Below are 15,163 nucleotides of genomic sequence, written 5' to 3' on the forward strand. Positions count from 1 at the left end.
TGATCTTTATTCAGTCCTCGGTCAGGTGTGCCCAGAGGGTCAGGGGGCCAAGGAAAGAGGTCCTGTGTGTCCTATTTATTCTTACATCCTCAATTAGGTAGCACAGTGCCAGGAACCTGTTTGAGCAAAATAATAAGTAGAATGAATTTGTTCTGGTTTCTCTTTTTTTAATTACAAGGTATTTAATTTGGAAATCACAACCATTGCAAAATGGCTTTAAAGCTGGATTTTGGGGGGGGGGGGTGTTTGTCATAGACGGGAAGAAAAATGAGGAAAAAATTCAGTCTGGTTGCTTTTTACACACACACACACACACACACACACACACAAACACAAACTTTCACTTAAGGCGTGCCTCTTTTATGCTGGACCTGGTCTTAATGTTTCCTTTTTTTCCTTGTTTATTTTATTTTTTAAACTTTATTTTATTGTTTCAAGTATTATATATAGTATTACATATGTCTCCTTTCCCCCCACGGAATTCCCCCCAGCCACCCCACCCACAGCACATGCCCTCACCTCCCTAGTGTCTGTGTCCATTGGTTATGCTTATATGCATGCATACAATTTGAAAGAAACTATGTTTGGCATTAAGGGTTGTTGATCGCTTTGGCAGAGCTAGCTGATGATATGTATTCAAGAAGTTATTCTTTTTCTCCAGGAGAAAGTAAGAGACCCTACTGTGGTGGCTATAATCACTCTTTCAAAGTCTCTGACATTTTTCACTGCCCTTTCATCCCCAGAAGAGAGAGGAGGAGCATGAGGCCTGAGAACCACAGCAGCGTGTCCCAGTTCCTCCTCCTGGGGCTCCCCATCCCACCAGGGCAGCAGGGCGTGTTCTTCACCCTGTTCCTGGGCATGTACCTGACCACGGTGCTGGGCAACCTGCTCATCATCCTGCTCATCAGGCTGGACTCTCGCCTGCACACGCCCATGTACTTCTTCCTCAGCCACTTGGCCTTCACTGATGTCTGCTTTTCATCTGTCACTGTCCCTAAGACGCTCATGAACATGCAGACTCAGGATCAATCCATTTCTCCTATGCAGAGTGTGTAACACAGATGTATTTCTTCATATTTTTTGGTTGTATTGATAACCTTCTCCTTGGAGTGATGGCATATGACAGGTACGTGGCCATCTGTCACCCTCTCCATTACACCACCATCATGGGGAAAAAACTGTGGCTGTACCTCACTAGTGGCTGTATCCTGGTTATTTTCATGTAGCAGTGCAATGTCCCACACTCTCAGCCTGGCCAGGCTGTCCTTCTGTGCTGATAACACTATCCCTCATTTCTTTTGTGATCTTGCAGCTCTGCTCAAATTGTCCTGCTCTGACATCTCCATCAATGAGTTGGTCATCTTCACTGTGGGGGCACTGGGTATCATCACACCACTGACTGGCATCCTGGCCTCTTATGTCCGCATTGGGGTCTCCATCCTGAGGGTCCCCTCTACCAAAGGGATCTGCAAAGCCTTGTCCACCTGCGGCTCCCACCTCTCCGTGGTGTTTCTATTCTACGGGCCAATTGTGGTTCTATACATTTTCCCATCATCAAACAACTCTAATGACAAAGACATAATTGCCTCAGTGATGTACACAGTGGTGACCCCCATGCTGAACCCCTTCATCTATAGCCTGAGGAACAGAGACATGAAGGGGGCTCTGGGGAAACTTTTCAGGAGGGAGATCCTTTTCTCCAAGTGACAATTACCTCGCCTTCTCAGTTGTTAGTTGACCAAAAGTCACTGTGGAAAACTATGCAGGGGATTATCCTTGCTACTGACACATCCATCTCAACTCCATGTTTCAATTACTTGTTTTGACTGTTATTACTGTTTGCTTCCCATGAACCCCGTGGCTTCCTCCAGGCACAGACTCACCAGCTGTGCTCTTTGAACCAAGTTCTTTTTGCTTTAGCTTTTTATTTTTTGTCTCCTTATGCTTCCATAAGCCTTGGGATCTGATACATACAACAGCACCATTATCTCAGTTGTCTTTAAAGCACCCAATTTCTTTTAAGTCAGGAATAGAAATCATCCTTTAAAATTACAGTATTTACTTATATTAATGAATATACAAGAAAATCTTGCTTTGATACATGTTTCCTCTTTAAGGTAAAAGAAATTTTGACTGCAAATGTGTTTGGTGTTTGAATTTATTAGGCATTCTTACAAGCTGTATCCTCTCATTCTTGAAGTTGAAGAATATGGAAAATGTCTAATGTGATGTGGTTTGGAAACTTTTGTAGTGTTTATGTGTACATCTTATATGAGTTTGTATCAATACTTGTGTAAGTCTGTGGTGTAGATAATTAGAACACTTGAAATGGCTGTGTAAGAATTAATCATAATCTATATTTCAGCAATGGGCTCCTTAGTTCCACCCTCAATTTGTCAAACATTTTTTTCCAGATCTAGGAATCTTAATTTAACTCCAAAGATTAAGGTAAGAAAATTCAGACTGCTGACTTACTGAATGGAGCAGCTGACTAATTAAATGCTTCTTATGGTTTCCTAAAATCTAAACACAATACAAAACTTCTCCCAGATGACTCCTATGTGAGGCTGAGGTTGAGAACATTTAAATTAAGCAATTAAGAGCAACACATGTAACTGAATCAAGATGCATGTCCTGAAAATAAACATCTACACCTTCACTGGGGATTGCTATAGATAATCAATATGGAGGAAAATTCTGCCAAAACTTTGCAAATAACTGAAATAACTTTATATCCTTGGGAGCCCTGTAGATGATGCAATGTGGACCAAACATAAGGAATCATCCCTTGAGGAAGCAATGGAATAGGGAAGATGTAACTCTGATCTCCAGTCATTTGGATGGTGACTGGGTGGGAAAAGCTTACTCTTCCAAAGGAATCTGCTCTGAAAAATAAAGATGGAGAAAAATAATATTTCTATGTTAAATTCTGCTGTGAAATACATTTGTGCAGAAAGGCTTCCCTGGTTTGAAATTGTGTTAATTAAGATAATGAGAAAGTGGTCTCAATGGAAATGCCTCCGTTGTCTGAGGGGACCTGCTTCTTTCTTATTTCTTGTATTTTTAATAAATCTTTATTGCTGAAAGTATTACATATGTCCCTTTTTCCTTTTCACTTATATTTTTATTGACATACAGTTTTTAAAAGTTAAAATTAATGTATTTTGATATATACATGTAAAACCATCACCACAATCAAGACAATGAACATATTCTCAAGTCACCCTGAAAAGTTTCCTCAGATGTTTTTGTAAGCCTGCCCCCCCTCCCCTTATTTCTGACAGTAATTTGTGTCTTTTTTTTCTTTGATTAGTCTGGTTTATCAATTTCATAATTTTTATGAAAGAACCAACTTTTAGTTTTATTGGTATTATGTATTGCCTTTCTATTTTCTATTTTATTGATTTCTGCTTTCCTCATTATTATTTCCACTATCCTATATAATAAAGAGCTAATATGCAAATGGTCATCATGCCCTCATGTCATCACACCCTCACGCAGTCACACCTTAACTGCTCAGACACTCAACACTGGGGAGAGAGGAATGGGGACCAGCCAGGCACAAATGAGCTCATGAGAGAGGAATAGGGACCAGCCAGGCACAAATGAGCTCATGAGAGAGGAATGGGGACCAGCCAGGCTGCGGCCCAGGAGAGGGACAAGCTGCATACCCCGCGGTCCCAGGCGCCAGCAGCTGCACTTGCACCTGCAGCCCGGGAGAGGAGCAAGCTGCCTACCCCGCAGTCCCAGGTACCTGTGGCTGCAGCCCAGGTGAAGCTGCCCACCCACGATCCCCTGCGGCTGCAGCCAGCCCAGGTGAAGCCGGCCTGGGTCCTGGGTGCCTGTGGCCAGCTGGAGGAGGGAATCCTGGGTCCCAGGTGCAGGGCGAGGCAGAGGTGGTTAGGGTGATCAGGCCAGCTGGTGAGCAGTTAGGGGTGATCAGGCAGGCAGGCAGAGGGGTTAGGAGTGATCAGGCAGGCAGGCAGGCAGGCAAGCGGTTAGGAGCCAGCGGTCCCAGATTGCAAAAGGCAGTCGGACATCCCCGGAGGGGTCGCGGATTGGAGAGGGTGCAGGCCGGGCTGAGGGAACCATCGCCGCCCCCCTCCCCCACACACAAATTTTGTGCACCGGGCCTCTAGTATTATTACATTTGCTTGCTTTGGATTTAGTTTGCTCTTCTTTTTCTAGTTTCTATAAGGTAAAATCTTAGGTAATTGATATGAGACCTTTGTTGGGTTTTGTTACAGGCATTTAGTGCTATAAATATCCCTCTATGCATTTCTGTTGGTTTATCTCACAAGTTTTATATATTCTGTTCCATTTTCCATCAGCTGAAAGTATTTCTAAATTTCCTTTGACTTTTTCTTCTTGACTTATGGTTTGTTTAGTGTATAATTTCATTTCTAAATATTTGGATATTTTCACCTGATATTCTTTATTAATTCTTAACTCCATTTTGGTCAGAAAGCACACTTTGTATCATTTGAATCCTTTAAAACTTAGTAAAACTTGTTTAGTGGCCCAACATATGGTTCCTCTTGGTAAACATTACATATACACTTAAAAATGTATATTTTGCTATTGTTGGGAAGAATGTTCTAGAAATGTCAATTAGGACAAGTTTGTTGATAGTGTTGTTTAAGTTTTTTATATTATTAATAATTCCTCTCTAGTCCTTTTTATTATTGAGGGAAGAATATTGAAATCCTCTGTTATAATTATAAATTTGTGTATTTCTTCTTACAGTTCCATCAGATTATTCTTCTCTTTTTATTCAAACCTGTTATTACATGCTCATATGCTTAGAATTTGTATGCTCTCTTGATGAATTTACTGTTTTATCATCATGAAATGATGGTCTTTTCCCTGGAAATATTCTTTGCTCTTAAATCTAATTTGTTTAATATTAATGTTGCCACTCTAGATTTTTTAAATTAGTGTTTGCATGACATATTATTTTACCCTTTAACTATTAACTTATTTATGTATTTTCTTAGTTTATATTGAAACTAGAGGCCCAGTGCACGTAATTCATGCACTCAGGGGTCCCTCAGCCCGGCCTGCGCCCTCTCACAGTCAGGGAGTCCTCGGGGGATGTCTGAGTGATGGCTTCAGGTTAGCTATGGATGTAGGTAGAGAAATGTAGACAAATCAAACACTAGCCTGGTGGGGAAAAGGGGATTTTTACCTCGGGTCTCCTCCCTGACCTAACAAGAACCAGAGGCCCAAGAATTTAGACTCAAGAAAACCCTAGGGTTTAAATAATGCTGAGAAAGAAGTGAATGAACCTAAAAATTACTGTGTTTTAGAAGATGGATTTCAAAAGTATATCCAAAAATTCAAAGAAAAGAAAAGCGGGTAAGTCACCTTGGTAGCAGTGTTACATGAAATGTAAAACCATTCAAAGCAAATAAAAAAAAGAAAAATGCTCAGAAGGAATTGTTACAATTTACAGCATAATTAATATCTGCTATAAACTGAATATTTGTGCCCCCCCCCCCACAAAAAAAATTCACATGTTGAAACCTATTCCCCAATGTGATGATATTTGGGGTGGAGGGAATTAGGGCACAATACTGGAGCCCTCATGGATGGGATCAGTGCCCTTATGAAAGAGACACCAGACAGCTCCTTTGCCCCTCCCACCATCTGAGGGCATGAGAAGCAAGAAGACAGCTTTCTATGAAGTAAGAAGCTAGCCCAAGCCAAACATCAAATCTGCCAGCACCTTGAATGTAAACTTCTCAGCCTCCAGAAGTGTGACAAATAAATTTCTGTTCTTTTTAAGACCCCAGTCTATGGTATTTTGTTGTTGCAGCCCAAACAGACTAACACAGGCACCCTGTGAATCTCCATCCAGATGCCCCCACAAGTACCCATTCAACTACTGAAGGGCATCTTGGTTGCTCCCAACTTTTGACAATTGCTCTATGAATAAAGCTGCTATTCAACACCCGTGTGTTGGTTTTTGTGTGGGCATAAGTGCTCCTCTCATTTAGTAAATACCAAGGAATGTGATTGCTGGATTGTATAGGAAGAGTGTTTAGTTTTATAAGTTTAGTTTTATAAGAAACAGCCAAACTGTCCCTCAAAATGTCTGTACTGTTGTGCATTCCTACCAGCAATGAATGACAGTTCCTGTTACTCTAGATCCTCACCAGTTTTTGGTGTCAGTGTTTTGGGTTATTGGAAGGGAGCTGATCTATTGACTATATCAATTACTAAGCCCCTTCTATGTGTGCAGACCTGTGTTAGGAAGTTGGGCAAAGAGGAATGTCAACTAAAGCTCTCTTTCTTTGGCATGCCTACACTTTTTGGGGTAAAGTAAATGAGCCACATTATATTTGGGGGCTGAGCCTGGCCAGTGTAGCTCAGTGGTTGAGCATCGACCTATGAAGCAGGACATAATGGTTCTATTCCCAGTCAGGGCACATAGCCAGGTTGCGGGATCGGTCCCCAGTGTGGATTGTGCAGGAAGCAGCTGATCAATGTTTCCCTCTCTTCATTGATGTTTCTCTCTCCCCCTCTCCCTTCCTCTCCAAAATCAATAAAAATATTTTTAAAAACAAAAGTCTAAGGTATATTTGGGGAAAGATATGTATTTCAAGATTGATATTTTGGGAATCTTTTTAGATTGAGAGAGAGCTTCAAGCAGGATCTAGAAGATCATGAATTTTTGAGAGGTGGAAAGTGAGTGTCTGAGGCAGCCATCCCAGCAGTTACAGTGGTGGCAGCTATGACTGTAGGTTGACATTGAGAATGATTATGGCCAAATGTGGATTTCATACATTAGTCAATTTTTCTGTGGATTTAGTAAATTATTTGGTGGAGTGTGAAGTTTCCTCTTCAGATAATGAAAGGTTAATGAAAACATTCCCATTCCCAAACTATTTTTAATTCATATCTCATCTTCTCAGGACACCTACATTGACCACCCTATTAATTCTGAATTGATTCTTGTCCTCTTTTGTACCCCTTCCCTGCTTTGTTTTACTCCATGACTCCTTTCACCAACTGCCATGTCATGGATTTTACTATTGTGATTTTTGTGGTTTTGTTCTGTTCTGTATTGATTTGTTTTATTTTTTTTGTTTGCTTCCTCCCCTTAAAATGTAAGCTCTACCAGATGATGTATTTCTATTTTATTCATTGCTGTGCTCCCACATTTAAGAAGTCTTTAATAACTATTTATAAAAAAGAACAAATAAATGAATTAATTCACTTAATTTCCCAATGCTTATTAAGTGCCCTGCCATTATTGGTGATATGCCCTAATATTTATTGGACATTTGCATGTGTTAGGTACTGTGATAAGAACTCTGAGATGCATTGTCTCATTTAATTCTTACAACAACCTCATAAGGAAGGTAATATTCTTATCACCACTTTACACTTAAAGACTCTGAATGTTGTTGAATTAAATTAAATTGTTCAGGAGCTCACAGTAAGTGGCAGAGTCCAAATTCAAATCAAGATCCTACAGAGTCCATCCTTTCATTCTCCTACCATTTGAGTGAGGCCCCAGCCCCTGCCTCTCCAGGTAGCAGGGAGACCTGCTGAGCTTTAGAGGAGGCGTGTGTAGGAGCTACAAGAGCCTTGCTAGTGATAAAGGAACAGGCTTACTCTATAATCGTGTATACTTGAGAAGCCCAGACTGACCCTGGCCTCTCCTGCCACCCACCTGGAACCACCAGATCAGATAGAAAGGAGCCCAGAGTGCCCCTTTCAGACGACATCAGAGACATTGCCTTGAGGGACTCCAGTGACTCAGCCCCTCTGGTCCTTGCACAGGCTCCTCCCCAAGAGGCCAGCAGTAATTTGTTCAATTAGTCCATGTTGGCTGTTTCTCTATTAAAGATCCTAGGTGTCTTCTCCCCCATGTCTTCTTTCTGCTATAAATAAACCCCTCTTGCCCATTGTTCTGTTGCTGATAAACAGACAAGCAAATTTATGAAGGTCCTTGGGCCATGGAGGCTGCATCTGGTCCTGTGGCTCCCTGGTCTCTTGGACAGAAAGTGAAGAAGAAGGAAACAGCGCAGAGCAGAAGGTATTGAGATTATTAAGGACTAGCATAGGTTAGAATGGACAAGGATTCTGCCCCTATGAACATGTGTGTAGGAACATGAGACTAGGTATGTGTGTTCTGTGTATTTCTACCTGTAAGTGTCACTGACACACATGGACAGTCTCCACCTGGGATGTGCACTGATCAGACCAGGCTGGAAATCTCTGAGCAATGCGTGTGCTTTAGGGGTTATGTCTATGTTGTCTGTGTACTGTTGGTGTGATTTTGTATGTTGCAATCTGAATATCTGTTACTGTCTGTAATTGCCTATTTGTATGTGCTTCTATTATATGTTGTCCTTAAGTTCTTCGTATGACTGTGCATTGTGAGCATTTTGCATATATGATTATTTATGAACTTGTGTGAAACAGTTTTGTGCCATGGCCATTTTCATCTAGGATATGCATATATCAGAAAAAAACAACAGCAAAACATCCTTCAACAATATGTGTGCTGAGGGTGTGTGTGTGTGTGTGTGAGAGAGAGAGAGAGAGAGAGAGAGAGAGAGACAGAGAGACGGACAGAGAGAGACTGAGCATATGTATAGAAGTGTGTGTATTGTTTTTAACAAACTCACACCTCTACTAAATCTGAGTTTGAGTAGAGGGGATAGGGAGAAAGTAGAAAGTAAAGGCTTTAAACTCTAAGAGCATGTGTGTGCGTGTCTGTATATTTGCCCGTGTATGGAAGAGTCTCACTTTCTGATGTTCCTTTAGACTCAAGACCAGAACGTAGTTAGGCACTTACAAACTGGATCCACATTAAGCCCTATTGGAGCCACTGGACTATGTGGATTAAATGTTCCAGTTTTGCCCCAGTGCCCTGGGTTCATATTTCTCACTCTGGCCTTTAGCATTATCCATATTTATACTTAGGGAACATGGCAGCCTCATTAAGTGTCCTGGTTCGGGTGTCCTCAAAATCTGCTAGTTGTCCTCCAATAGCTTTGTGGCCTTACTTTGATCTCTCTGAGGCCAGAAGTCTTAAACATAAATGAATCATGATATCTCCTGTACAAAATCGCTGGCAACAGTTTAATACGTGTCAGGCACACAGTAAGCTACCAGTCACTGTGACCAGTGTATACCCTTCTTCAGATGAAGGCTGACTTTCCTGACTGCCCATCCAGGTAGCTCCACATGAGAGAATGCACTGTGCCAATAGGGACAGCAGGCCCGTGCCAAAATTCTCTCAAACCTTAGTTTACGGCTTCATCACTGACCACAGGTCACACGACCATTTACACACAAGATGAAGGTTCCCTTCCCGCTGATTAGCTTCCTGATACTGCAGCACCGTGCCCGCACACATCAGGTTTTCTGGTCCCCCAGCACCCCCACTTCACCTCCAGAGAAGCCAGAGCTCTTAGTGGAAGTCTCACCCAGCTATCGTCAATGAGCAGAGAGGCCTAGTAAGGGGTGAGGTCACCAACTTCTTCCTACTGTCCCATTGTCCCTGAGAATCACCCTAGTCTGGAACAAGAATCTAAAGTCAGATGTGGATTCCCGTGTCTTATGTCAGTTTCCTCTTCCAGGCATCATAAAATATGGGCATTTCAACTCTATCAGCCACTCCCCTGCAAAGAAATGGGAAGTGTCTGTTTCTAATGAGAAGAGCATTGGGAGAATTCTCTTTGACATCAAGTTCCACCACCAAACACACTGTGTAAGTGACTTCACTTCTCAGGTTAGTAGAATGGAAAAGAAAAGTCTCTGTCTTCTCTCCTTCTCAGACACAAAATATACATTGGCTGCATGTAGTTGAAAGTATGTGAGGGCTGTTTGCAAAATATAGGCTGTAGGCAAATAAATGGCTGTAGGAATGAGTGATGGGCAGACATCTGAGCTGGTGATTAAAGTAATATTGAGCATAGAGATCCTCTTTCAAACACTGAAATAACATGCCTCAAAGGCCTGACTATTTTGCTTAATTAAATACAGTGAGGTAGAATATGTTCAATAGGAGCTTAGACAATAAAATAGACACAAGGGGAAAAAATGAAAACTAGTGGTTACTGGCCATGTGATGATGAGCTGATTTATTAACATTTCGTAGTTTCAGCATGCTTGTGTGTGGCACACACACTAAATAAATATATATATGCAAAAATCCCTTCCTTTTGCCTGGCATACAGTTGAAAACGTGTTCAACAAATGTCAATTACATTAAGAATTACATTAAGATTGACATTGGGAAACAGTCACATTAATCAGGTAAATATTAATTCTAATAGGCATCACCAATCTTATAGCATCTATCAGTTCTCAGGTCCCTAGATGACTTACTGCATTTGAAATCTCAGATATGAGCTAATTGATTCACTGAAGATAGACTCAAAGAAATGAACAAAAACAGGTAAAGAAAAAGAATATTTTAATCCAAATTAAACAAATGTATAGATTAACACAACTTTTAGATTAGCCACCTGCTCCTTTCTAATGCCCACCTCACATTACTGGCATATTAGATTCCTAAAGATCAACCCAATATTTAAAAAACAACAGCCAAGATTTATCTGGACACTCACACTGGCCTGAAGATGTCAGATGACATCGTTGTGCCCTTACCACATAAAGAACTCTACTAAAATACCATAACTCTCATGGAATCATTTAATTCTCCTACAAACCCTATGGGTAGGAATTATCATGCTTATTTGATAAAGATTAAAAATTAGGCTAGAAGGTAAGCTGTTGAAACCAGCTAGAAAGTTGTGGTGTTAGAAGCCACTAGAAGTCTAGTTTCAGATTCTCAGATACTCAGAACCAGTTCATGAAGAGGCGATTCCTTAAAATGTGAGCTCTGGAAGGAAAGAACTTGATCTGATCTTATTTTCTCCAGAAAGGAGTTCAGTGTCTAACAGGTTAGATAAATAAATAAATTTCATCTGGTTTACACTGAAGGGCATTTTGTGGACCACTGGAGATCTGATGACTCCCTCTTAATCTCCCTACAATGTGAGAGTGAGGATTCAGGCCACAGCATGTGAGAAACACCTGAGGAATTTCTCCATAGAAAATAGATAACCCAATTGTGTTGGCCATTATCACTATTTATCATCTGAGACATTTCTAATATTCCTTCAATCTAAGCAGAAAGAAGGACAGCATGAGGAGGGAGAACCAGAGCAGCGTGTCCAAGTTTCTCCTCCTGGGGCTCCCCATCCCGCCAGGGCAGCAGGGCATGTTCTTCACCCTGTTCCTGGGCATGTACCTGACCACGGTGCTGGGCAACCTGCTCATCATCCTGCTCATCAGGCTGGACTCTCGCCTGCACACGCCCATGTACTTCTTCCTCAGCCACCTGGCCTTCTCTGATGTCTGCTTTTCATCTGTCACTGTCCCTAAGATGCTCATGAACATGCAGACTCAGGATCAATCCATTTCCTATCCAGAGTGTGTAACACAGATGCATTTTTTCATATTTTTTGGTTGTATTGATACCCTTCTCCTTGGAGTAATGGCATATGACAGGTACGTGGCCATCTGTCACCCTCTCCATTACACCACCATCATGAGGGAGGAGCTGTGCATATTTCTGTTGGCTGGAACGTGGCTCCTCTCAGGTGGCATTGCCCTGTCCCACACCATCCTCCTGGCTCAATTGTCCTTCCGTGCTGACACGATCCCTCACTTCTTTTGTGACCTCGCTGCCCTGCTTAAGCTCTCATGCTCAGACATCTCCCTCAATGAAATTTTTATCTTTGCTACTGGGGGATTGATCAGTGTCCTGTCATTTACTGGGATTCTGGTCTCTTACATCCGCATTGGGGTCTCCATCCTGAGGGTCCCCTCTACCAAAGGGATCTGCAAAGCCTTGTCCACCTGCGGCTCCCACCTCTCCGTGGTGTTTCTATTCTATGGGACAACTATGGCTCTGTACATTTTCCCATCATCAAGCAACTCTAATGACAAAGACATAATTGCCTCAGTGATGTACACAGTGGTGACCCCCATGCTGAACCCCTTCATCTATAGCCTGAGGAACAGAGACATGAAGGGGGCTCTGGGGAAACTTTTCAAGAGTGGGATCCTTTTCTCCAAGTGACAATCTAGGGGACTGTGTATTATTATCTCATCCACTGATCCTGCCAGAGAAATCTCCTTGAAAAATGTGCAGTAAGGTAACCAACCTGTTTCGTGCTCTGTACCCACTTTTAATAGTCTCCCCTGTTTGGTCCCCTATACTCCCTGGAATTAAAATGTGAAATATAATTGCAGAAGGTACCTTCTCACTCTTTAAATTCTTGGCTTCTAAGTTGAAGATTGGAACTATCAAATGTGTTATGTGATAGTACGTTTTAAATAAAAAGTGAAATGTACATTTGACCCTTATTTGAGTTAATTATCTATAAAATTGAGTTTCTTTAAAAAATTGAGGTATCATAAAATAGTTGCATAAAAAATTAATAATAATCTAGTTTCTCTATTTTTTTCCTCTAGCATATAAAAACAAGGAAGTTCAAAGTGCTTTTCTTGCTAATAAGGTAGCTAATTAATAAAGTGCTTCCTTATAGCTTCCTAAAACCTAAAATTAAAAAAGTAAAGCTTCTGACCTTACTGGTTAGTTTTATTGTGCCCATGGTGGAAAGAACTCAATAGAGATGCATAGGGCAATCACTTTATTTAAAAGTTTCGTGATTCTAAGTCTTTTTCCCTCTATGGGATGTTTCTTAGTGTGGTGGTCTATATTCCTCTTCCTTCCAGTTTGGGAAAATGAAGATTTTTTCTTTCTGCTCAAACTGAGACAATCCATTTCTAGTTGAAGCAAAAATAAATGTATGCATGATATAACACTCATTAAATAAATTTGTATTTCAAATTTGTTCTAAGTACTGGGCAATGCTATATAAGTGAGTCAAAATTTCTCCCTTTGAGGCTTTTACACTAAAGAGGAGAGACATTGTCAATAAAAATAAAAATGAAGAATACATGTTATGTTAAAAGATAATGCGTGTCATAGTGTGGATATTAGCACAAACAGGGTGAGCGGGAAAGGAGTGTTGCAGGTGTCCCTGTTATTTTAAGTAGTCTAGTGGCCCAGGTAGGCTCCCATAAAAACAAGGGATTTGAGCAAAAAGCTTAATGAGAACAGGGGAATAAGTCATTGTTTTTATCTGAGGGGAGGAATATTCCAAACAGGGTAGTAGAAACTGCAGCGTCTGAGATGGGAGAGTGGTTGACATGTTAAAAACAAACAAACAAAGAAAAAACAGAAAGGAAGCTAAATTGACAGAGAGTGAGCAGTGTATTGAGGGGATTGGTAGACCATAAAGATGAGAGGTAACAAGGGGTATCAATATACAAAGTAAAAGTATTTAATAAAATTCAACATCCAAACTTGATTTAAAAATCTCAGAAACTAGAAATAGAGAAAACTTCTTTAAATTGGTAAAGGACATCTATGAAAAACCTAAAACTTATACCATACTTAACAGTGAAAGACTGAATACTTTCCTCCTAAGATCGGGAACAAGGTAACGATTTCAGTTGTACCACTTCAATTCAAAATTGTGCTGTAAACATGTCTATACTTAATAATGCTATACTGGATATATAAAATTTGCTAAGAAGGTAGATCTTATATTAAGTTCTCTGCAATAGACTGAATATTTGTGCCCCCCCCCCGAGAAAAATTTATATGTTAAAATCCTAACCCCCAATGTGATGGAAGAGAGACAAGCAGGAAAAGCCATTCCATAGAGAATAGTGGATTCTCCTCATGAGAGAAAGAAGAGAGACCCCAACCATCTCTAGAGGTTGAGCTTATATTTGTTTGTAGTTTCTATGGAAAGTTGCTGGTATGGGAAATAGAGAATAGCAAAAAGTTGGGATTAACTTTAACCTTTATAGGGTATATTGTGTGGCCTTTATTGTATGGGTAAACAATAAGGTGTGGGTGAGAAGCTATTAACCAACCTTTGAAGGAATTTTCCTTATCTGGAAGTTCTTTGAGGTCTCCTTGCATCTCCAGTCAGTCCAGTTCCATGTCAGACAGCACGTAGCTTAGCTTTGTTTGACTTAGTTAATTTATATAGTTCTCATGTCCCTAACCTATATTAAAAGTAATAACAGAAACAATGTAAAGAGAAATATTGGCTTATACATAAGAGAAATGAATTAACAGCAATGTTCTAAGTGATGGGAGGGAGGAATTGGGAGTACTCTTATATAAGGTAACTACACTACCTGTTATTTCAAAGTGAACTTAGATTAACTTTAAAGATATGTTTCAAACTATAGGATACTTTAGTTCGAAAAAATGTTAAGAAGAATAATGGATATGCTAAGAAAAGAAAGAATAAAGAATCATGTAAAATGCTCAATTAAAACCAGAGAAGACAGAAAAAGAGGGGAAGATAGAAACAAAGAACAAATGTAACAAATAGAAAACAGGTACAATATAGCAGGTACTAAAATCAGACTTCATCAATAATCACTTTAACTGTGAATGGACTAAAACCACCAATTAAAAGGTAAACATTAGCAAAGTGAATAAAAAGATAAGACCCAACTATATGTGCTTACAAGAAACTCACTTTAAATATAAAGGCACAAATAAATTAAAAGTAAAGGGTGGACACAGAAAACTGAAGAAAATATTTACAAATCACATATCTGACAAGGGACTGACATCCAGAATATGAAAGAACTAAAATTCAACAACAATAGCAAAAAAAATAAAAGACACCCAATTAAAAATTGGGCAAAGGTCCTGAATGACATTTATCCAAAGAAGATATACAGATGGCCAATAAGCCCATATGAAGATATTCAACATCATTGGGGAAATGCAAATCAAAATCACAGTGAGGTACCACTTCACACCCATTAGGATTACTATAATTTTTTAAAAAACAGAAAATAACAAATGGCAAGGATGTGGAGAAATCATAACTCTTGTGCACCGCTGATGGAAATATAATATGGTGCAGGCACTATGGAAAATATTATTGTGGTTCCCCCTAAATATAAAAAGTAGAATTTTATATTATCCAGCAATTCCATGCCTGGGTATATACACAAAAGAATTTAAAGCAGTGAGTTAAACAGGTATTTGTACACTCGTGTTCATAACAAAGTTGGAAGTAACCCAAGT

At 40.1% G+C, this 15,163-nt stretch overlaps 1 protein-coding gene and 1 pseudogene across 1 annotated transcript; both read left to right on the plus strand.

Annotated features, from left to right (window-relative positions):
- Positions 1-759: 759 nt before the first annotated feature.
- On the plus strand, positions 760-1,707 carry LOC139021016 (olfactory receptor 1J4-like; annotated as a pseudogene).
- A 9,466-nt stretch (positions 1,708-11,173) lies between these two features.
- On the plus strand, positions 11,174-12,112 carry LOC139020430 (olfactory receptor 1J4-like). The gene has a single exon (XM_070430070.1). It carries the CDS (start codon positions 11,174-11,176, stop codon positions 12,110-12,112), a length of 939 nt encoding a protein of 312 aa, XP_070286171.1.
- The last annotated feature ends 3,051 nt before the right edge of the window (positions 12,113-15,163 follow it).

The sequence above is a fragment of the Myotis yumanensis genome, unplaced genomic scaffold, assembly GCF_028538775.1.
Source record: "Myotis yumanensis isolate MYYU_CA2020_CCGP unplaced genomic scaffold, mMyoYum1.0.hap1 SCAF_12, whole genome shotgun sequence".
NCBI classification, from domain to species: Eukaryota; Metazoa; Chordata; class Mammalia; order Chiroptera; family Vespertilionidae; genus Myotis; species Myotis yumanensis.